Source organism: Eptatretus burgeri, chromosome 4 (assembly GCF_056783735.1).
Source record: "Eptatretus burgeri isolate ZD-2024b chromosome 4, Ebu_testis_v1, whole genome shotgun sequence".
Classification (NCBI taxonomy): Eukaryota; Metazoa; Chordata; class Myxini; order Myxiniformes; family Myxinidae; genus Eptatretus; species Eptatretus burgeri.
Window position 1 is genome coordinate 6593313 of NC_140964.1, and position 24870 is coordinate 6618182.

General features: G+C 44.0%; 1 protein-coding gene across 5 annotated transcripts in view; it reads right to left on the reverse strand.

The window, feature by feature from the left end:
* Nucleotides 1-24870, reverse strand: part of LOC147027402 (mitogen-activated protein kinase kinase kinase 13-like) — a 71262-nt gene that overhangs the window by 24686 nt on the left and 21706 nt on the right. For 3 of the 5 annotated variants that reach the window (XR_015057028.1, XM_085876759.1, XM_085876763.1), the window contains exons 2-9: nt 19576-19653; nt 14293-15033; nt 11780-11963; nt 10925-11116; nt 10344-10502; nt 9968-10126; nt 5253-5361; nt 4722-4831 (exon numbers count right to left, since the gene is read on the reverse strand). Coding sequence is in view for 4 of the 5 variants with exons in the window: in XM_085876759.1 (XP_085732885.1) it covers nt 4722-4831; nt 5253-5361; nt 9968-10126; nt 10344-10502; nt 10925-11116; nt 11780-11963; nt 14293-14971 (1592 nt within the window). In the remaining variant the exon portion in view is untranslated. Of the gene's footprint in view, nt 1-4721; nt 4832-5252; nt 5362-9967; nt 10127-10343; nt 10503-10924; nt 11117-11779; nt 11964-14292; nt 15034-19575; nt 19654-22571; nt 22655-24870 lie in introns of all 5 variants that reach the window. The other 2 variants (XM_085876761.1, XM_085876762.1) reach the window with 2 other exon arrangements.

Consider the following 24870-nt stretch of genomic DNA (forward strand, 5'->3'; position numbering starts at 1 on the left):
ATTTCAGCCAAAAAGTTCCATCTTGGTTTCATCACACCACAAAACTATTTTCCACATGGCTTCAGAATCTCTGGAGTGTTTTTTTGCAGACACCAAATGAGACTCAAGGTGGGCTTTTTTGAGTTATGGCTTCCTTCCTGCCACCCTACCGTACAGGCCAGATTTGTGGAGTGCTTGTGATATTGTTGTCACATGCACACAGTGATCAGTTATTCCCAAAAAGGCATGTAGCTCTTTCAAAGTTACCATTGGCATCGTGGTTGCCTCTCTGATCAGTCTCCTCCTTGCTCGGTCATCCAGTTTAGAGGGACGGCCTGATCTAGGCAGGGTCTTGGTGGTACCATACGCTTTCCACTTCTTAATGATTGTCTTGACTGTGCTCCAAAGGATATTCAAGTCCTTTGAAATATTTTTATACCCATCCCCTGATCTGTGCCTTTCCATAAACTTTATTCTGGATGGATTTTGAAAGCTCCTTTGGTGGTTGAGTCTTTGCTGTGAAAATCACTACCCAGCAGAGGAAACCTACAGGAACAGCTGATTTTATTCTGAAATAATCAGAATCACCACAATTTTACACAGGTGGAGGCCAATTAACCTGGTGTGTGATTTTGAAGGTGATTGGTTACTCCTGAGCTAATTTACAATTGCTATTATAAGGGGGGCTGACACTTATCTGACCAAGACATTCTAGTTTTGTATTTTTAATTAATTTTCTGAAATTTGTAGAATTTGTTTTTCCCTTGGAAGTTGTGGGTTACGATGTGTAAGTAAAGGTAGAAAAAGTCTGATTTAAGGCAATTTAATTCCAGGCTATAAGGGAACAAAAGTGAAAATTTTGAAAGGGGATGAAGACTTTCTATAGGCGCTATATATTTCCATGGGGAGCCAATGTAAGAAGTTAAGTCTCAAACATCAAGGCCGCACTATAAGTTAGGACTTCTCTTGTGCTAACCCCATAGAAAAGTTGGTCTCCAAAGCTCACCTCAAAGGAGCAATCCTCTGTCATTCCAACTCAATACTTCAAAAATCAGAACAGCTCACAGTCAACAGGCATTTCTGCATTGCTCCATGGAGTATTCATTTCCCTATTGGGCTAGGGCCCCAGTCACATATGTTGTACATTGTATGGAATCAAAAGTATTCAATATTAATGACATCTTCAGCAATGAGACCGAAGCACAAGGCCTGTAACTTTCACATCACAGACAGGCCAGTGGCATCTGTTTTCCCACCTCTCTCCCAGTCTTTCTCCGTCCCCTCTCTCAGTCCTCAGATCCATGATCCATCCCAGCTCCTCCAAGATGGATACGTCATGATGTCGTTCCAATAAAACTCCGAAAATCCAGGTTTACTGCATGCACCTCCACAATGTTGTTCCTATTTTCTCCAGTTTGTGGAACTTTTTTTTTTTTTTGTACACCTTGGTCGAGGCTCGTATGAGAGCCAACACACAACTCACAGCAAGGAGGCATGAGACAAGAGGGGCGGGAGTGGAAGGGACAAAACAGTGGGGAACAGACACATTAGGTGAACTGTGGAAGGGAGAGGGATGGGGATGGGATGGGGAACATGGCGAAGAGAAGATGGACATTTCAGGGACTTTCAGGAAGGAAAGTAGGAGAAATGAAGGAAGTGGGCTTGGGTGGATTATCGGGGGTAGAAAAGATCGAGGATTTGGATGGGGGAAGATAAGAGGTGGTGGTGAACAGCTGTTTTGAAAGCCTGGAGGGAAGAATGGGAAAGAATAGAGTGAGGAAGTTTATTCCAAAGGCGGGAAAAAAGAGGAATGAAAGAGTGAAGATGAGCAGTGATTCGTGATTTTGGTAGTTTTACCAGAAGGGGGTTGTTGGCGGACCTTGAGCGCCCTGTGGAAATGTGGTGGGGACAAATCACAGAGAGAGCAGGGGGCGAGGCTGGAGAGGAGTCGGTAGAAGACAGAAAGACCACCGACCAACCTGCGGTGATTGAGTGAGAGGCCCAAAGACTCAGCTTCATTGCGGGAGATGCCGATGATCTTAAATGCCCTGGTTTCGACAGCGTGAAGCCGAGAAAGGTGGGAGGCAGGAGCACCAGCCCAGAGGGGAGAGCAGTACTCCATCAGGCTACGGACAAAAGCTTTGTAAGTGGTCAGGAGCTCAAGAGGGCCGAGGAAGGACTTAGCACGATGGAGGATTCCCAGTCGGCGACTGGCTTTTGAGGCGAGGTTGGAAATGTGACTTTCCCAGGAAAGGTCATGGCAGATAGTGAGACCTAGAAGCTTGAAAGAAAAGACTTCTTCCAAAGGATTGTTGAGAAAGTGGATGGGGGGGTTTTGTAAACGGTCCTTTCGAAGAGACAGTGAGAGTGTGAGATTTGTCTGGATTGAAAGACATGTTCCACGTGTTGGACCAGTTTGTGATTTTATCCAGATCTGCAGTGAGTGAAGAAGCTGCTGCTTGCCGGTCTGAGGGATGACAGATGGTACGGCAGAGGGTGGAGTCGTCGGCAAAGAGAAATAGAGGATTTTCCAGAGTCCGAGAGATCATTGATGAAAACCAGAAAAAGAACAGGGCCCAGAACGCTACCTTGAGGAACTCCAGCCTGCACAGGAAGAGGGGATGAAAGAACTCCATTTAGGGCCACACGTTGACTGCGACAGGAGAGGAAGTCTGCGAGCCATGAGTGGAGATGGCCTTGAATACCATGGGAAGAGAGTTTGGTGAGTAGGGCAGGGTGCCAGACTGTGTCAAAAGCACGTGATATGTCTAGGGATACGGCTCGGATTTCCTGTCTGGCATTGAGGACCTCCATCCATTGATGGGAGAGCAGAAGCAGCATATCCAGGGTAGAGTGACCTGGTCTGAAACCAAATTGATGATTGGAAATCAAGCCATTGGAGAAGACGAAGGATTTCATATCTGAGGCGATGATGGATTCCATCACCTTGCTGATGATTGGGAGAAGGCTGATTGGTCTGTAGTTATAGGGATCTGTTTTTGCACCTTTTTATGCAGGGCAGTGATGTTAGCAGATTTCCAAGCAGATGGCAGATGACCTTGGGCAAATGAGAGGGTGAATAGAACAGAGAGAGGGTGAGCAAGAGCAGAAGAGCAGGCTTTGAGGACACGTGGGCTGATGCCGTCTGGACCGGTTGCAGAATCTGACTCGAGGTTTGAAAGCAAGCTCTCCACCTTGTCAGGAGAAAAGGATACAGAGTCCAGGGACAGTTGGGTGCGACTGGGTAAAGTGGGTAGAGATAGTGATGGGTTTAGGACACAAGATTTAGCTGCAAACACCGAGTTTAGACATTCAGCTTTATCACGTGTGGAATCAGCAGTGCGGCCATTTGAGGTAAGGGAGGGGATGGAGGGGGAACATACACCAGAAACAGATTTGATTAAACGCCACCAGGATTTTGAGGAGGGAGAGAGGTTTGAGAGTTCAGACTTCAGATGAGAAAGATGTTGTTTTCTGGCTCTCCTGAGGGTAGATACACACTTGTTCCGAGCTTTGTGGAAAGAACTGAGATTGCCCTCAGTTGGGTTTGCTTTCCATGAGGCAAAGGCAAGTTGTTTCAGGACAACTGCCTCGCCACAAGCTTCAGTAAACCAAGGGCGGAAGGAAGGGTAAGACAACTGAACACGAGAGGGGATAAATCTGTGCATGAGGGAGAGCAAGTTTCTTTGAAAGAATTCCCAGGATGAGTTGATGTTTGAGAAAGTAGTGATAGGAGACCAGTCTGTAAGTTTGATGGCTGCTCGGAGACCCTGCCAGTCGGCTTGAGTGAAATGCCAGACTCGACGGCGGTGAGGTGGTTCTCTGATAACAGCCAGAGAGATGTCCACTTTAACAAGGACGTGGTCAGAAGAACCAATTGGAGCAGAGGAAGAAGAGCAGATATTGTCAGGGAAATTTGTCAAAATCAGATCCAGAAGAGATGGAGTACCATTGGTTGAGATCCGGGTCGGGAAGTTGACCGATTGAGTCAGTCCCAATGAGTCGCAGAAAGCTTTTGCTGAGGTGCCATGGAACTTCTTTTGCTGAGGAACTTCTTTCTGGAGATGGTTTAATTTCCATCTTCCCTCCAGGACTTCCAAAGCAGACAGAGCACCACCATCTCGTATCATCTCCCATCCCTTCCCATGATCTTTTCAATCCCTCATTAGCTCGACATAAACCAACCCTCTTATTTGTGAGTTACTGTGGGTGGGGTCTCTCGTTTTCCTTTGTGTTCGTTCGTGTACGTGCACGCACATCTTTTTACCCTCTGTCAACTCACTCTTCCATAAGCCTACATCTCATATTTTTTAAGGGGGAGGATATGGAAGTAAGGGTTTGAGAGAAATAAAGAAAAGAGATTAGTATACACCAAGGAGTGGTAATGGAGATGTGTGGCATTTTCCAAAGCTGGCGGGGAAAGCTCTGACCACCTGAGATGGAGCAATTTATTGTTGCTTCTGAGCTAGACAGCAATTTCTTCATCTGAAACCGATTTGAATTGTCTTTTCAGGTAATTAAGGAATTACATCACATGTGAAAGCAGTGAAGGCAGCACAGCACCCAGATAGTACAGCACAGCATCCAGATTTATGTGGATGCAAAGTAAAGTAGAAAAAAAACGCGACAGACCAACGTACTTGCAAAAAAAAAATATTTTCACCAAATAACAAAGGTACAAGAAGAAACAAAGGAAATAATGTCATTTTTAACTAACGAAACAGGTTTAGTGAAACACTAACCTGAGTTCTTCCCTTCGCCTGTGAATAAGTTCCTCGTCCAGCCGGTGAATGCAAGTTCCTTCGCTCTTGATCTTCTCAAAGTGGCTCTTCACCTCTTCCCTCCACTCGGTCTGCTCAAGGCAGATGTGAATGAAGCCTCAAGATGGCCGATCATCATTATTAGCAAAGGTTAAACATAGGGTGAACTGATTAAACGCAGAACTTAATGAGAGCCTATTTTGTCAGTTCCTCAAGCTGTATGAAGGAAATGCAAATGAGCATGTTAAACGAATGTGGGAAAATAGTCTTGATCATGAACGCTTGTGTTTATCTGCATCAGTGCACAAGTAAAACAATAGATGGATTCAACAGCAAGTTGATCGAGGTATATTCACCGTCGTGGGAAGCAAGGAGAAGCTGACGTTTCGGATGTCAATCCTTCATCAATAGCGCCCGAAACATCAGCTTCTACTTGCTTCCCATGGCAGTGAACATGCCTCGATCAACGTTCTATAGATTCCATCCAGCATTTTAAACAACTCAGATTCCCACCTGAGATTTGAAATAAGTTTCCTGTGCCGTCGAGAGAACATCTGCGGCCGCGATATCGAGATGAAGCAGAGCCTGGCGGAAGGATGGACGGTTTCTGGGCTTACTCATCCTGCACAAAGTAAACATAAAACCCAGCAAGACACCATCACAAACATCACCATGAGGATGCTTCTCGTTACCGCTTGCTCCCTTAGAAGTTGCCGTTGAACCAGTGTCAATGATCTGTCTTATTGGGATAGTCTGAATAACAAGTTATGTTTCACCAATAAAATGAAACAATTAAACTACAAACTCCACAAACTCATTATGGTTCTCAGCAAGCGATGTGTTGCGTCAGAGGCAAGAAAGGCACTAGGTAGAGCGTATACTGTTGCGGGCCGGGCGTCGGCGACGAGCACGACCGCAAGATGGAGCAGTAGAGTCAGCTACACCGAACACCCGGAATTTAGATCGTACCTTTCGGAAAACTCCGACAAGTACGGTCCCTTACCGGACCATGAATCGTCAACAATTACACCACGTGGTACAGGGTTATTTGCCAATCTTCAAAGTACCTAGAGCTCCACGTTGCGAGTTTACCGAGTATTCACACCCTCGGCAGCGCTCATACGGAACGAGCCGCTAGCGTGCTCGAACCGTGTGCGACCCGAGCAGATGATCACCGAGATCCGTCGGTCCAAATGTCCCCTTACGGCGGCAACAACAGCCTTGCTAATTCTCCAACGCACATTACGCTAAGCCAATGGAAGGAAACACAGCAACGAACTGATACATTTAACACATGGGTTTATTTATAATGGGGGAAGGAGGGAAGCACACAAGAAGGCAGAGTTATCCAACTAAAGAGATGCACATATGTACAGCAAGGTAGTTAACAATTTATTACTTACAAGACTGGCGACACACACACAAACACACACACACACACACACACACACACACACACACACACACACACACACACACACACACAAAACGGTGGCCATAGCCTTTATTGAGGCCTCCAGTTCGGAGGAAAGGCGAGCTGAAGACCAGAGCCTGCCTCGTTCCTGTCCACCTCGTGTGGTCTTCGAGCTGATTCGAACCGGGCACCAGCGAGAGGCGAGCTAAATCCAGACACCAGCGAGCCACGAGCAGCCTCCCGAGCTCCGCTCAGTGCTCGTGCCGACAACCAAACCTCTCCTCTGTATCCCAAATCGTCGAGAACGCAGGAGGTTTCTCGGCCACTTCCCCACGTCTTTGAGTTTAACGCCTAAGCAATGGCTGATAACTCCACACTTGCTCCACCTGCCCGTCAGAATGATTACAATCTTGCCGGCTCGATGGTCATAGTTCACCGACTGAGACACGGCGCGCAACCATTGCGGTTCTTGTGGGGGATGGTGGCTCTCCAGCTTTCTCTATCGTCCGATCGCGCCACATCCTTATTCACCCTGTCTCGGGGGGGGGGGGGGGAGACACCTCCGCCCTCCCCGCTCTCCCTTACTGGACGGTTTTGGCATGCAGAATCGCTCGTCGCCCTGTCACTGGCCAAAATGAGCGGCAAGTCCGTCGATTGGCCCACGTACGTGCTGACACGCACGCAGACAATGGCGTCGGTGTGAGGAAGCGAGGTGCAGGCGTGTTGTTGTAGTTGGTGGTGGTGTAAAAATAAAAGAAAACCCTAACTATCAAAATGACGCACAGCGCATGTACATTTAATCACCCATTAGACACAGGACGGGGACCCTAACTAAAAACACATACCGATATAACTGTTCTATAGGACCTGCATGCTGAGTGCAGTAAGCTTCCAAATTCGTAACAATACCTCCTTCAGGCTAAACAGTTTAAGTTTTGTATCCCACTGACAGGCCAGATCTGCATCTGGACCTGAACCAATATCTAATTGGCTTGTTATTGTCACCTACCCAACGCATCCACCTAGTGTTGTCATAATCCATCCATAACGTTTTGATACATCATGCTATGTATCGTTTTTGGCCCCATCTCTCAATGGTGAGAATCACTTAAAAATTTGAAAAATTCTCATATCCAGATCCAGATCCAGATCATCACCAAAATCAAATCAATTTGTCCTTGTCACACACAAAACCTGTCGACCAAGTTTCGTCCAAATCCGTCCAAAACTTTTTGAGATATCCTGGTCACAGACAGACAGACAGACAGGGTTGAATACATAACTTCAGTCCACCTTTGGTGGCAGAGTTAAATATGCCTTCTTAACCATCAAGCTGATGGTCCCATCTGGCAGTACTCCCACAGGCATTAAAGATCCCATCGTGTCTTTTGAAAAGAGTAGGCCGTTGTGTGCCAGCTAAGTGGAAAAATTGCAAATATTGCATGTCCTCTGGTCTTCGGTATTGGCCCTGTTGGTCACAGTCTGCCATTTCAATCAGGATGTGATGAGTGATGCCCAAAGGGTGATTCTGTGGCACCAGCTGCAACTTGATTTAAATCCCTTCATGCAGTATAACCCTTCCGGAGAGGTCATCACCAGTGTTGGGCACAAAAGCGATAATTATCGAAGTTAACTTTTTAATCGGACTATTATCGGAAGTTAACTTCCATTTATCGTTATCGGACCAGTTAACTTCCGATAACTAGATTTTTTTAGTCCGATAATTTTTTCTCCGATAGCATTTTTAGCGTTTTACTTTTTTTTCAGGTTCTTCAGTATCATCGTCAACTTGACAGCGTTCAGTTCTTGCTTACCAGTTACCAAGCATTCTTTGCAACTTACAAGACTACAGTCTACAACCATGGAACACCAAGAAGAAGTTCTCGACATTGAGATAGCCTCTGTCTCAGGAACTTCTGAGTCCCAATCTGACTCTCTGTCTGTGGCGGAAACTTCTCAGCCATCTGGCAGCCAGGACCAGGAGCCTTTCCAAAACCCCTGGCCCCACCTGGAGCGCTACTTCAAGCTCAGCCGTCAGGATAAGGACAAGGAAAAGGTACTCTATTTTGAGTGCCAAAAATGCCACCCGACCAAGAAAATTGTTAGAGGCCATGTCACCAGCCTTAATAATTTGAAGTCCCACATCAAGAGGACCCACCCATCCGTAGCTATCCAGTTTGAGGAGGAGATCAAGGCTGGCTCTGGCCGTGGCAAGCGCCACCACCACACCTCCGGCAACAGCAGCGTGCGCAGCTCTGGCTCCGCCACCCCCGAGCTGCCCGCCAAGAAGGTCCCATGTGGCTATCACCCTTGACACCATCCAGGGAGAGAAGAACGCCTACCTTGGAACCCTCCTTCCCACAGTGGCCATCACCCTCACGAAGCTCAGGAACATGAGGAACAGCTTTGCCGTCTGCAAGCCACTGGTCGACGTCCTGGTAGCAGCCATCGCCACCAGGTTCAACTACTACCTGAACGACCGGGACTGCCAGCTGGCAGCTGCCTTCCATCCAAAGTTCCGGCTCCACTGGCTGCACAGGTTCGACAGAAACCTAACGGTCTCTGTCAAGGCTGCCTTGGAGGACGAGGTCGAGAGAGCACCGAGGGTCATGAGGGACCGGAACGGCAACACCACCAGCTCCGACGACAGCAGCATGCATGACGACCTCTTCGCTGGGTGGACGGCCGCTGGCTCACATACCAGTGTCTTGCAGAAGGCCAAGAAACTTGTCGACACCTGGCTGGACATTGATGGGAAGGAGAGCATGGTCGACTCTGACTTCATGGGGGAGGAGATCCTCACCAACCTCTTCCTGAAGTACAACACCCCAATTCCATCCTCTGCCGCAGTGGAACGGCTATTCTCTCTCGGCAAGGACATCCTGAGGCCCAAGAGGTCAAGACTGTCAGCTGGGCCTAACTTTGAGAAGTTGGTCTTCCTCAAGGGCAACCAGCACATAGTGTCATAGATTCTAAAAAGATTCATAGTGCTTATTTTATTCTTGGGTTTAGCATAAATAAGCCTTTTCTATGGGTTTCGAAGCTTTTTCCTTGTTTTTTTGAATTCTTGTTAAAAAGTAGTTATCATTTTCGGATTATCGTTAACTTCCGAGAACTTTGTATTATAATTAACGGATTATCGTTATCGGACTTAAAAATTGGGGTTATCGGATTATCGTTATCGAAGTTAACTTTTGGTTATTGGTGCCCAACACTGGTCATCACTCATCGCCGTGTTAGATGGAGAACCAACTCAGGTTCTTATGGAGGACAACAATACAGAATTGTCCTGAATTAGCCAAGGACAAAGGTCAGGTACCTTTGTATTGCTCAGAAGAGGTCACAAAACGACTGGTTTATTTTCAAACACATTGCTCTGTTGTGTGTTCTTCATTGCATGGCCAGGTGGTTTCATCCGACACTGACTCAGGCTCACCGATGAGCTTGACATATATTACTTGCAGGACAAGGACAGTGGGAGATATCATTGTACTTTTGCATGATTCACGAGGACATTAGAACACGATGAACAAATCAACACAGTACTATATATGTGACAGGTCATTCTAGAGCAAAATATGAATCTGCTGCTCTCAAAATATCCCTTCTTATTTACTCAATGTGTCATTACGTGACCTTTCCAGTTTATTTGAATAAAATAATGTGATGAAAGGCAGTCGGTGCAATTCCGTTGAGACTACCGAGACCTGTGACCAACGAGCTGCACATTATTTTGAAGGCAGCTTATTCAGCAACTCGAAGAATGCTGGGTAAACTGTGCAGCCCCATGAGGTTCAAGAGTGTTGAGACGTACCAGCACTGGCGCAGCAGCAGTTTAAAACCATCTGGACAGGTAGATGGGACTGGCAGGTGCAAGCTGTTGCTTCCAACGCCCCAGATAATAGCAGAGGAGTCCACGTCCTTGTAAGGAACCTCGCCAGTGAGTAGCTCCCATAGAACCACACCAAAGGACCTGAAAGCGAGCCAAGTGGTTGCACCATGATTATCATCATACCAATGGTGAAACAGGAGGAAAGGTAGCATTGAAACAGAGACTAAAAATAATCAAAACGATGGGGGAGAGGTAGTGCAAAAATAAATAAATAATAATAATAATAATGCAGATGAGTATGGTTTAAAATATTGAAAGAATACAGAAATAAAGATGGACAAAACATCTCATTTTGTACCAAATATCCACTTTCTCAGACACTGGCTCGTTGCGAATGACCTCGGGAGCCATCCAGGCCACTGTCCCTGCGAAGGACATCTTGGTACTCTTGTCATTAAGTTCCTTGGATGTTCCGAAGTCTGAGATTTTCACCACGTCCTGTTCTGTTACCAGCACACTGACATGGACACGTCTCACATCAACAAACCGGACAATGTAAGACGAGGTTTGAGGAGTGAGAAGAACAGGAAGAAGGTGGGAGGAAACAGCAGTAAGTGGATGGGAAGATAGGAAAGTTGAGGGGGTTGGAGTCAAACATTACACCTTTTTGAGGATATAATAAATAGATTGTTCCAAACTGTCCTTCAAGATTCTTTATTGAGAAGTGGTTTTCTCAGGTGAACAATGGAAACAATTGTGATTTTCTCCCCAACCACCCCCAACCCAACTCCCCCCCCTTTCACCCACAGGAGTTACATTGCATCGTCAAGAACTTCAAGGGTGAAGCTTTCTCTCGAAGTTGTCTTCCACTGCTCCCGATCACTGAAGCCCACAGCACCAATCACGTAACAGAATATGCAATCGTAAGCCCAAACTCACTTGGGAGACTTGAGGTCTCGATGGATGATCTTGTGCAGGTGCAAGTAATGCATGCCACTGGCGATCCCCGTAGTCCACTCGACGAGAAGCCTCGGCGTTACGGGCCTTCCGACTCGAAGGACCTCAAACAGTTGTCCCTGTGCGCAGTACTCCATTATGATGCAATAGCACGGAGCCTGCGTGCAGACCCCTCTGCCACGGACACGCAAGCACATCACGCGGATCAAACGATGTACAATTGACAGGAATTTTATAAACCTTTCCTCCCGTTTTAGCGTTCGCCTGACCTGCGATCATTGCTTGCAAATTGCTTCAATGTGTTTCAATAACTTCAAATAAAGCTATTCAGATGAAAGATAGAACGCGCAGCATGTGTACACCATGGAAAAAACAATTGCAAGTTAAATGATTTCAATGAATAACAAAGTTTAAACAAACACCCTTAGAACGGGTGCAGTGGCTATACGGTTCACGACTGTTCATTTATGCAGACCAATCAGCATTTACGGGTGTGCAGTCACCTTTGTGCGGAGATGAGTGCTTTTTGAAAATGCCACCGAATACACTTAATCACGGCAGATGCACATAGCTTAAAAGACATCAATTACAGTTTTTGCAACACAATAAGGTACTTAACATTGGGAAATCGAGGCTCATGATTTCAGAATTATTTCCTCCTGTATCCATCGAGTGACACCGTATCTTGTTATGTATCTGACACATATGTGACACCGGTGTCGACATTCTACGAGTGATGATGCCGATTACAGGTACCTCATTAGCAATGATGAGAAAGATATCCTGAGTTGGGGAATTAATATCCATTGCAATTCCTTTTTCACAAAGTTCAATTACCTGAAACCAATTATGTTGGGGTGTTTCAGCTTCCGCAGGTGTTTGATGTCAGTTTCCTTCAGCTCTCGGACTTTCTTGATTGCAACATTTTCAGAATGAAACTTTCCGAGGAACACGGCACCCTGAGCTCCGCTGCCCAGCCACTGCAGCTCCGAGATCTCCTCAAAAGGTACGTCCCACTTGTCTGCCACCATAGTGGGACGGGACCACACAGAGACATCATGGGCGGGAGGTACCTCGAAAAGGCACACATTCCAACGGAAATCCTGTTATAATCCTGCTGGTAAAATGCAAAATTCCTTTGATTTTTCAATCACAAGCTCATTTTAGCTTGCCATGTCCAGCGCCAAAGTGAAATACAATAATCGCTAACCTCGTAACTTAGTTATTGTGTCACAAAGATAGTGTTCAGTTCAGCTAAATACAAGATCACTGCTCACCTACACTCATTTGTTCCTCTTTTTTCATCAACTTCCACATCATCTTCAACCTCATTCTTCCCTCCAGGTCTTCAAGACAGCTGTTCCCCACCATGTCGGATAATACCCATCCAGAACCATGATCTTTTCTACCCTCGTTAACTTCCTCCCTCCCCCACCCCAATTCCTCCCTCCAACTTTCCAGTTTTCCCTCATGAGAGTTTCCTTCTGTATCCATCTTGTCCACCCCATGGTCCTGTCTCTCATTCCTCCCTACACCAATTGTTTTTTTTTTTTTTTTTTTAATGTTGAAGGCTACTGGCACGGACTGAATAGTCCTCATCGAGGCCAAGCCTTAGTTTGCCCGCCTTCCTCTGTCTTGGCCTTCAACTTTGCTGTTGGTGTTTCCCCCTCTCTCCTGTTCCTTTTGCCTGTCATCCACTGTTCCTTTTGTGTCCTGTTATGCACTGAGCCGGTCAGTGTACTCAATTCCACAAGGCTCGACTGTGTAAGCAAAGAAGGTAACAATATGACTCAGTCGGTACAATCATGGTTGTTCAATTCACACAGACTAAACAACACCACCAACATTTACTTATGCATACGGAGGAAAACGACGAAGAAGAATTGAATTTTGAGAACATACGTCGCAAACAGGTTAAACACCAAGCTCCCAACTAAAAAAGAAATTTGTGGGCAAAAAGTACCCCCTTCCCCAATAAGGTAAAGATTTCCTCAAACCCAAAAACCTTAAAACTCCACCAACAGGACAAAGTACATTAGAATGTGACAAAATGTGAAATAATAAATAATTTCTGCAAATCAAATGCGAAAACACAATATAACCAAAACAAATAACATCAATCAACAAGACAAGAACATTGGTTGTTCTGATGACCTTCGCACTCTTTCCTACAAAATGCAAAAATAATTTTCACCTTTCAAAATTCTTTCACAAAATGCTTTTAAAAACGGAGGACTAATAGTTCTGCAGATCACCTGGCTGGTTGCCAAAAAATGGACTGACAGATGGATCAGGGTAAAAATATGAGCTGGATTTGGAATACACATTTTAGGTCAGGTAGTATTGACATGATGTTCACAGTCGTATGACTCCCTGCTGTCTATGAGCCTTAGTTTTCAAGATATCGGCCACTTTCGGCGTGATGATTCACTTCCTATTGTGTGGAAATTAGCCCTATTCGATAAGGTGCAACTCCAAACTGTCTATAATTCATATTTTTGAGATATTGCACACTTTCTGTACAAAGGCATCACTGGCAGCCATATTGTGTTTTGGATCAGCTTATTTCAATCAAACATTCCCATCGGAAGTCGATCACATAAGTAAAGCTTCGCAATGATCAGTTACATGGTTTCAGGGATAATTTAAAAAAGGTTTTCTTATGACTCAATATTACAACGACGTCATTGTTAACAAATAATGTTTTGCATGGGAAAATCGATCACAAAGTTAAAGTTTCACATCAATCAGTTTAGCGGTTTCAAAAAAGAAGATTTTAAAGGTATTCTTATGATCCAATATGGCTGCCATACCACATGATCGATGACATCATTGTCAACAATTTATGTTTTGCATGAGAAGTCGATCACAAATTTAAAGTTTTGCATCGATCAGTTAAGCAGTTTGAGAAGATTGTTAAAGATTTTCCTGTAATTCAAAATGGCGGCCAAACTCGATCGAAATTCAAGTACTTTTGGGACCTTTAAACCTGCGATGACCAACTTATAGGTGGAGGGAGAGGATGCCATGAACAAACTTGAGTTCTACCACACCAAATATAATTTAAGCCAAGTTTTGTCACAATCACATCAGCAATTTCAGAGAAGAAGTTGCAAGTGTTTACGGATGGACAGATGGACAGACAGAATAATGATGTGCCATCCCATAAGCTCACCTGAACTATGTTCCAGGTGAGCAAAAAATGTATTAGGTGTCAAAATAATTTTTCCCCTGTTATAGATTCAACACCCTAATTACACCTCATCAGCTCATGCACTCCACGGACTGCATTTTCCTCTGACAATGATAACAGACAGACAGACAGACATGTCTTTGCATGAGGACCTCACCTTGCTGTTGCAGCTTGTACTCTGTGGAGTATGCCTTACCCAGGATGCTCCAAACAGGTTTCAGGCAACCAAACAGCCCATCAAGGAAGCCTCCGGTGGATTTACTGCGATGCATGCGGCCCCTGCTGTCACTGTCCATTTCGGTCGCACCTCCAAGCTGGCCCGGGCCCCTAGATTTGATGGATCGATCCTGCTGGAGAGCATGTCCGCTGGACACAGTCTCTGTGCTGGCATCATCCTGCAGTTGTAGAACACTGTTTGCAAAAGCCTCACCTGACCCTTCCTCGCTGCAATTCGTCAGGATGGTAACGGTGACCAGGCCATCTCCATCACCCACACCGCCACATGGAAAAGTCTCTGGTCTCCAGTGCCCATCTTCACCTACCTTACTATCCCTTATCGGCTTGTCTCCAGAATTACTCACTTGATGAGCTACCGCAGCTGGTTGTTCGAAATCACACGTTACTTGCTCACCAGTCCAACCATACTGCTCACCCTCACCACCTATAACGGATCCCTCCAGTGACAAAGCAGGCCACGATGTAGCAGCTGTTGAAGCAACAACTGTCGTCTGACTGCTCTCAGCAGGAGGCCCCAGTGTAACAACAATGGTAGAGCCAGACCGGCAAGCCCCTTCAATAGATGGTGTACTCCCCGTCCTGCTACCATGCATGTGCATGCTCACCACAAACACGCTCGTCTATATCCAGCCTCCTGATATCCGTTGTGACCTACAAGGAGCTGTGTGTAGGGGGGGGGGAGAGTAGCAGGGGTGAGGAAGAAGCCAGGAACAGAGGTTGATAAACACGATATTGCCAAACAACTTCAGCTCATCAGGCTGAAGGAGGAAGTCACATTTCATTATTTTGCCATTAAATCACACATCTAAACCTAACAAAGACTGATTCTTCATAAAACAAAGAAAGGTCAACAAGTTCATCTCGGAGGAAAAACCCAAAAGTTATTCCTGCTGTTGGCAAAATCTCTCCATTGATCAGTCTCGAAATAAATAAATAAAAGTTTTTTTTCTTTTTCTTTTACAATCGGATTATTGTGTAAATACGCAATAATGAAGGCCTGTGTAAGTTCACAATATGATACAGGAGTACTTCATGAATAATGGAGACATTGTAATGTTCAGAAAATTTTCATTCAACAAGGTTTATGTTTATACTAGTTTACAATTGCATCATTTTTAAGCTTCTATGCATTCATTTACATCTTTCACATTTGTGTGATCCAGACAAAAATGTAAAAATGGGTTGTTTCACAAGCATCAATACGATGAACAGAAAAAACATGCAATGACATTAATATCACTCGCAATGTTATACAATTCTGAAGACGACGATGGTTTACGAGCGGTATTTGACTATTTAGATTGCTTCAGAAGTCAAGGATGAGACAATGTGATAATGTTTGACCAAGTTATAAAAATGATCAACATGATGTGGTACGAGTGACAGGTTATTAGCTGCAAAATGTCGAAAACCCGGTTTCGTTCAACAACTAAAAATTTGACCTTTGCATAACCTTAACAGGTCACAAAACAATGTTGTGGACATTAAAATAAGAAAACAGGATACGTGTTATAGCCCATTGGAGTTAGTTCATCAAAGAAGGTCGAAAACCCGGTTCGATTCCCACAACTTTGAAAATTTGACCTTTGTGAACTTTAAAGGTCAAAGGTCAAGGATTATGACCTTTGGTGCAAAAATTCCTCTGGAACATTCCAGGAACAATATAACATCATATAGGCTTTATGGTATTTCGCACTCCTCGGATTATCCATACTTTGATGAAATCAGCGTAAAAACAAACTTGAAGGGGGCGCCACAGGCAAGGTGTTCGAGATGGAGCAAAATAGTTTAAAGACTTTAGGTGGGGAATGACCTCAAGATTATGCATAAAAAATATTATCATCCCAGATCTCAAAGTTTGGGCGGTCGTATGATTTTTATGTCAAAATTCGCAATTTTCTAAGTTCGTGAGCTTGTGACCTTGACCTTGGGAAGAAAATGAAAAATCAAGCTCCGTGGGGCTATGCAGGTGCCATTGGGCTAACCAAATACCGGAACGCCTGCCAGATTCGACAACCCCCTCGGAGAAGATGGATTTTTATGTCAAAATTCGCAATTTTCTAAGTTCGTGACCTTGGGACGAAAATGAAAAATCGAGCTCTGTGGGGCTATGCAGGTGCCATTGGGCTAACCAAATACCGGAACGCCTGCCAGATTCGACAAACCCCCTCGGAGAATATGCAAATTGAAATTGGCTACCCCGTAAAAACATAATTCGCAATTTTCTAAGTTCATGACCTTGTGGCCTTGACCTTGGGACGAAAATGAAAAAAAAAATCAAGGTCCGTGGGGCTATGCAGGTGCCATTGGGTTAACCAAGTACCGAAACCCGTCAGATTCGACAAACCCCCTTGGAGAAGATGCAAATTGAAATCGGCTACCCCCTAAAAACACATTTTTTGGGCGTGGCTCCGCCCATAATGGGCGTACCACACCCATTTTCAAGAAAACACAACTAGATCATGATATAAACCTCCCACCAAAATTTTATCAGGATCGGATCAAAATCCACGGAGCTCTGCTCGGGACAGACAGACAGACAGACAGACAGACAGACAGACAGACACAACAATAACGAATATAGTGGTCACTTATTTTTTTCATGAAAATACTTTTTCACTTTTTTCGTGAACCAAAAAGTACACCTGACTACCAACAGTACGTTTGAGTAAAAGTGATGCACAGATAAAAGTTTATGATGAGTTTATGCAAAGATAAGATATGTCATCAGGAGAACAAGAGTAACTCCAAAGGGATTTCAAAATGTAGAGAGAAGAAAGAAGAGACAGCAGATTGAGGAGATGGAGTAGGTGACAGAAATGAAGACGATTGAAGAGATGGAGATGATAAAGAAGATGCACATGAAGATGACACAGAAGATCGAGATAATTAAGGAGATGGAAATGATTGGGAAGATGCACATGAAGATGACTGACGAGAGGGTGGAGGTGATCTGAGATTGTGACGAACAGCTGTCTTGAAGACCCAGAGTGAAGAGTGAGAACAGCCGTCTTGAAGACTTTGAACAGATTGTGGAAGTTGATGCCACAGGTGGGAAAAATAACAAGAGGAAGAAATGAGTGGAGGCGAGCAGTGATTCTGGATTTTGGGAATTTCATCAGAAGGGGGTTGATGGCGGACCACGTACGTGTGCCCTGCAGAGGCAGAAACGTGTGGGGGGGAGAGGGGGGGGATAAGGCATGGAAAGAGCAGAGGGTGCAAGACCAGAGAGGAGGTGGTAGAAGACAGAGACCATCGACCTGTCTGCAATGGCAAAGTGATCGGCCCATGGACTCGGCTTCATTGCAGGACATTCCAATGATTTTGAAGGCCTTGATCTCCACAGCATCAAACTGAGCAAGGTGTGAGGTAGGGGAGCAGCCCAGAGGGGAAAGCAGTACTCCATCAAGCTGCAGATGAAGGCCTGAAAGATGGACAGGAATTGAGCTGTGCCAAATTTGTACGACACAGGATGCCTGGTCGCCTACTTGCTTTAGAGGCCAACTTTGAAATGTGGTGTCACACGGTCCTTTCAGAGAGGGATAGTGAGAGAATGAGATTTGCCAGGATTGAAAGATATATTCCAAGTGGTTGACCATCTGTGATTTTTTTTAATGTTTGAAGAGATGGAAGTAGCTGCAGCCTGCCTGTCTGAAGGATGAGGGACGTCATAGCAGAGGGTAGAGTCATCAACAAATAGATAAAAGGGATTTTCCAGAGAGTCAGAGATCATTGATGACGATTAGGAATAGGACTGGGTCAGAACACTGACTTGGAGCATTACAGCCTTGACAGGGAGACGAGATGCGAAGGATTCCGTTGAGTTCCACACGTTGGCTACGAGAGTAGGGGAAGTCAGCAAGCCATGTGCGGAGTTTGCCTTGGATTCCATTGGCAGAGTTTGGAGAGCAAGGCAGGATGCCAGACTGTATAAAAAGCTCAAGTTAGGTCCAGAGAGACGGCCCTGGTCTCATCTCTGACACTGAGCACCTCCATCCATTGTTGGGTGAGTAGAAGCAGCATGTCCAAGGTGGAGTGACCTGGTCTGAATCGAATTGGTGATCTGAGATGAGGTTGGAGAAAAGGAAGGATTTGATATCAACGACTGATAGATTCCATGATCTTGCGGATGATTGGAAGTAAACCGAGAGGTCTGCAGTTAAAGGGATCCGTTTTAGTACCTTTTTTTTATGTAGTTCAGTGATGTTGGAGGATTTCTAAGCAGATGGAAGATGACCAGGCACAAATGACAGGGTGAAAAGGGCAGGGAAAGAGGAAATGCAGGAGCAGCAGATCAGGTTTTCAGGACATGTGAGCTGATGCCATCTGGTCCAGTTCAAGAATCAGTCAAGGGTTGACATAAACTTCTCCACCTTCTCAGGTGCAAAAGACACGCAGAGTCCAGGAGCAGTTGTGTATGACGGGGTAGGCCGAGTTCAGAGAGCAAGGGGTGGGGGACGCAAAATTTGGAAGCAAACAGAATTGTGGCATTCGACCTTCTCACAAACGGAATTGACTGTGGTGCTAAATTGCATTAGGGTATCGTGTGTGCACGCATGCGCACACACACACACCCCAGGATTGACAGCACATGACATCACAGCAGTAACTTCAAGGTACGACATATAAAAGCTATTGCAGTCGTCGTTGAGAATTCCAGCCGGGTTCCTTCATCATTCAGGTGTTGATAGACTGATGAATAAACATGTCAGCACTGAATTGCCAAGGGACACGTGTTGAACCATGATCCTTGGGTTATCTTAATGTTTACGGTGTAAACAATAGAACATGCATGTGACATGCATGCATTAACAAATGCCAGTCATGTTTTACCTTGCCTGTTCTCATTTATAAATAAATTAAACGTGGAAGCTACCGAGCAGACCGCTGCACACCAGGGCAAAAGCCAATTCATTGGTGCAAACGCCCAATCATTTGTTGGCCTGTATCATTGCAGGGCCTTGCTAGGAACATCAGAAGGGATTACAATTTATGATTCACCAATAAGATAAATTCCAATGCAGTGTAATCTCCACATAAGCATATAATAAAAGAATGGTATGACAGAAAGAGAAAGAGGTGAGATTTATCCTAATAACGGAAAAATGCTTTACAAGAGGGGGTCGGGGGAAGGGCTGGTGGAATGAAGAAGCAAAAACAGGGAAATGGCACAAGAAGGGCTCGTTAGTGAATGGCTGCGTACCGGAGGCGTGGGGGGAATGATAACAACACCACTTGAAACCCTGACCATGGCCTCACAACATGGGTTTCTGATCATATTCTGGGAATGAAAAACAAAATATAATGCACAAGATCATGTTACAATCTCATCTTACAGGTCACAATAGAAAACAAGCAAAAGCTTTATATCCAGATTGGGTTTGCACATGCAGATATTCAGCTTTGTGGACACGGGGTGTGGACATGTGTATTCATTGATTAAGGATATACAAGTAATACATAAAAAAAAAAATCACATTTCAAAAATGTAAAGGGATGTCGGGATGGTTTGCCATAAAATAATGCAAACAACGTAGGGATGGCCACAAGAGATTATCGTGTGAAACCATCAGTACATGTTCCTTTGAATAATGGTCGTTCCCTGTCCATCCGTGCATCTAGTTATGATAGTGTATGTTGATTGATATTTCACTGGTTAAACTCATAAATGGAAACAAACACACGACCATTACTACATACTTTTAAACTATTTAGCATACCTTTTAGCACGACCATCACTACATACCATCCATACATTCATTAAAAATGTTTTTATTGGTCATTTGTACTTTTTATCCCCCGCCGAAGGAGAGGGTAAAACGTCTGTTTGTTTGTTTGTCCACACAGAACTTTCGTGTTTTTCTCCGCAACCGCTTGTCGGATTGAGACGTAATTTTCACCATCGGTGAGTTGTTCCATCACAATCCCACAACAAAAGTAAATGTCAAAAGATGTCATGAGCATAAACCATAAGAGGATTGTGGTGTCGTATTGTGGAATCATAATGTGGTGCCATTCCTAGCTTGTTTGGGTGGTTTTTTTGAGATTTCATCCCTCTGTTTTTTACTCCTTTTTTTTCTTGTTTCTGCAATTTTTTAAAGTAATAAAATGCTTAATGTTTTATATATTTTGTAATTTTGGTATGGATTAAATCCATCAATGTTATCAAATTTAGCTTAGAGTACACTCTGTACCCACCCCTCAATCCTGGCTTCTGGATCAATCCACGATGTGGATTACCAATTATGCAAAAATGTCAAAGCGAATATCATTCAAAAAAATAATAAAATGCTTGATGTTTTATATATTTTGTTACTTTGGTGTGGATTAAATCCATCAATGTTATTAAATTGTTTTAATACTCATTTCAGTTGATTTGGGTGACGGGTTGGAAATGCATCGCTTTTGGAATGGTCCTGTCCAGTGTCCATTTTCCCCCCTCCCACAATCCTGGCATGGTTTGGTTGAGTCCACATTTACACTCCATTTCTTTTCCTAATAAAATGATTCATGTTGTATATATTATTAAATTTTGGGTTGCATGCACTCGCCCAGAGACAAAGTAACTTCCTCGCATTGGAATCACCATTATGGCTTCAGTAGTTGTTCAATTAGGTCGGGCAACATTTCTACATTGTTTTTAGAGGGAAAGAAGCAGAAGAGGTAGAAGTACAAATTGGCGTTTTAGCGATCTCCCAATGTGGTACTTTGGTGATGTATTGTGGCATCTTTTTTAATCCTGGTAGATCAGAAAACGCTCGAGAATAAAAGGTGTGGCATTGAAATGCTTCTCACTTCACTCAAAAGTAGTTTAAAAGCGAATCATTGTGTACATGTTTTAATGGGCAGCCATTTTTTCCCCTGTATCATGCCTTTATTTGAGTACTCCCGTACTCCTTCATATAAAGTGTTTCTTTAATATCACTCCTACCGAGGCATGAAGATGGACAACCAAGCACCAGTTGAGGTGCATGTGGCTGTCATGTAATTCTTCCACTCCAAATCCATAAGGTCGTCGGTTCAAATCCCATCTGAGTAATACCAAAAACTTTTAAAATGGTACTTGATGCTTCCTTGCATGATGCTCCGCTTTTTAAAGGATACAGAATGGGCACGCAAAGCTCGGAAGGCAATGGCAAACCACCAAGTATAACTCTTGTCAAGAAACTGCTTTGTCTGCTGAAGCTTTCATTGAGGTTCACAAGGAGTCATACCAGTTATTTTTTTTAAAGTATCCTGAAGTCACCATTCCATATACCGTATGCATATTATTGTTCAAGGAAATCGTGCAATACCTCCTCCTTAATGTCAATAGATGTGATCATGTGACCCCTTTATAAGGCATCTATTCATTAGAATTACACAGGGTAGGGAGGGAAGATTGGAATGGAGGTATCTCTTTATTGTGAACTTAGTATGGTAGAAGGAAAGGAGTTAAGTGGATTTTGGGAGAGGAAGGGAGAAAGATTGGGAAGATACAGGAGTATGAGAAGAGAATAGAAGGGAAGGAATATTGGAAGAATATAAGATGATGGGGATAGAGTAGAAGGGAAGGAACAGAGAAAGGAGGAAGGGTAAATAAAAATTCTGACATCTTGGCATACAAAATAAATCGATGACTCCAAAAGTGAAGGACAACAGGGTAGCAGAATGTCTGAGTGGAGAAAGAAGGTACAAGAATATTGGAGGGAACATTGAGGGAACTCAGAAAGAGACTTGTACAAGTGATAATCGGTGAGGGGGTGGTGGGCGGGGAGTTCTCCAAGGAGATCCACCTCAAAATAATTGACTCGATGATGACATCATTGGCATCCAGATTGGGAAAAATAGAGTTAAACAAGTCAGAAAAAACATTTTATAAATATACCATCAGAGCTGGGGAATCCCCCGCCATTGAATGAAAAAGGTCATACATATTCCAGATAATGAGGGAGGTGAATTGGAAACAAGACACCATTTGGTCATCATCTCGAAAAAGTTCCCCAGGGGTGAGGAACGTAGTAACCAAAAATAATTGAAATCAGATAAACGGTTTTCCATTTATTACAAAAAACATTTTTTTCCAAGATGGCCGCCCCAGTCGGCCATCTTGGATCCAGCCACACCCAAAATCAATAGGGTTCTTCCTTTTCAGGTGATACATGTGTGACCCAAATTTCAAATCGATATGGCGAACAGTTTATGAGTTATCGCACTCACAGCTATAAATGTTGACGCCCGAACGGACGGACGGACGGACAGCCGGACGACCTGGGTGACAACAATATCCCCCTTCCGACACGCTGCGGGGGATAAAAAAATATACCATCAGAGATGGGGAATCCCCCGCCATTGAATGAAAAAGGTCATACATATTCCACATGAGGGAGGTGAATTGGAAACAAGACACCATTTGGTCATCATCTCGAAAAAGTTCCCCAGGGGTGAGGAACGTAGTAACCAAAAATAATTGAAATCAGATAAGCGGTTTTCCATTTATTACAAAAAACATTTTTTCCAAGATGGCCGCCCCAGTCGGCTATCTTGGATCCGGCCACGACCAAAATCAATAGGGTTCTTCCTTTTCAGGTGATACATGTGTGATCCAAATTTCAAATCGATATGGTGAACAGTTTATGAGTTATCGCACTCACAGCTATAAATGTTGACGCCCGGACGGACAGACGGACAGCCCGACGACCCGGGTGACAACAATATCCCCCTTCTGCCATGCGGTGGGGGATAATGAAAAAAAAAAAACATATCAAGATGGAACCCCCCCAAAAATAATCAAACAAGGTAGGAAGGAATGACAAGGAATGAAAAGATACGAATGACACCACAATCCTTTTACGGATTGCCATCACGACATCATTTGACATTTTTCCATCTTAATCCCACCACAAATAAAATCCAATTACACCAACTCACACTACAAATCGACAACTACCCCTCACATAAACATCTTCATACAATTGTTATTATTGCCACCTAAAACAAAAATGTCAAAACATGTCAAGATGGAAATCCATAAAGGATTGTGTTGTTGAATTGTGGTGTCATTCCTACCTTGTTTGGTTGTTTTTTGGAATTCCATCCCAACATGTATTTTCATTTTTTATAAAATGTCTTCTTCTGACTTGTGGATAACGAGAGGGGGGTACCTCGCACTGCCAAGGGAGGTGAGCTTTTCGTGCTGTGGGTTTCGTTGGGACGTGTTTGACATTGAAATGCCATGATTAGACTGGTCGGATTTTTGGGAAATCAGACTTCAAGAGGCATTTTTGGGGAAAAGTTGACAGGCCACTTTTTTATTATAATTTGGGCGTGCTGAGTCCATTTTTGCTGTCTGTCACCCTCTCCTGTGACTCTAAATGGCTAAAAATGGCCAAAACGTTATTTTCGCCATTATTTCCGGTCTTCCTGAGGTCAAATGCACAGTTCAGAAGTGTCATCCATAGGCATAACGCATGACCATATATAAACTCTTCGTCCTATCAAAATGTAATGTTGTCTGCATTTTAATTAGTGGCAATGGCGGCCATCTTGTATTTCAAGACGGCTGCCATGGCCAGCAACTATTTCTCCTAAATCGACTTCTAAGGTACATCCTGAGTTTAACTGTTCATAGTTTTAAGGAATAAAGTATTTGATTTGGCCCAAATATTTGCAATCGTAGTTTTAATCCAGAAACACATATTTGCTCCATATATGTGTGACAAAAAAGCTGAATCACTCTACGCACAGATGACCATCACCAGAAAGCGTTTATAGGGTTGAGTAATGAAATGCACTAACTCCTTTTTCTTTTGTTTTAGATGAAGGATGTGCTTCATGTGGAATTTCATATGATGAATGTGCCACTACAGAAATGAGAATATGGAGCCAATGCTGAATATTAAAAGAGACAGATCCACTGATGTCACACAATGCATGATCTGCCAGGAGAAGAAAAGTGACAAACTGTTATGTGCTACAGAACAAGGACTAACCAAACTGAAAGAGTCTGTGCAAATACGACAGAAACAGAGACTGTCAAAACAGAATAGCAATAGATAGACTTGTTTTGATACTTACTACCAACCCTGATTCCTTGGTATGGCACAAATCTTGCAATGCTAGTTTTATGAGCAAAACAAACATATCCAAATTACAAAATCGAAATTACTCTGAATCCTGTGAAGCTGGCACAAGTGCTTCAGCTGGTGATCTGCCCTCTAGACTGTAATGTCCGGAGGGCAGTGAGGCACGGAGAGTCGTGAGGGTTGTCGTAACTCTGTTTATTGCCGTCCGGATGTACATTACTGCGAGCCTCTAGCGTGCGTGAACAGCTAAATGCATCTCAGACACGTGACTACTATCACAACTCCTCCACGCCCCCACAACGCTCTATGCCAATACACAACACTCCTCCCTCGTAAAAGCATGATTATAAAATGACAACTGTAATGACAAGCATAATTGGCAAAGAATACTATGACATAAAAAAAACAGAGGAACAAAACGACCAACCATGTAA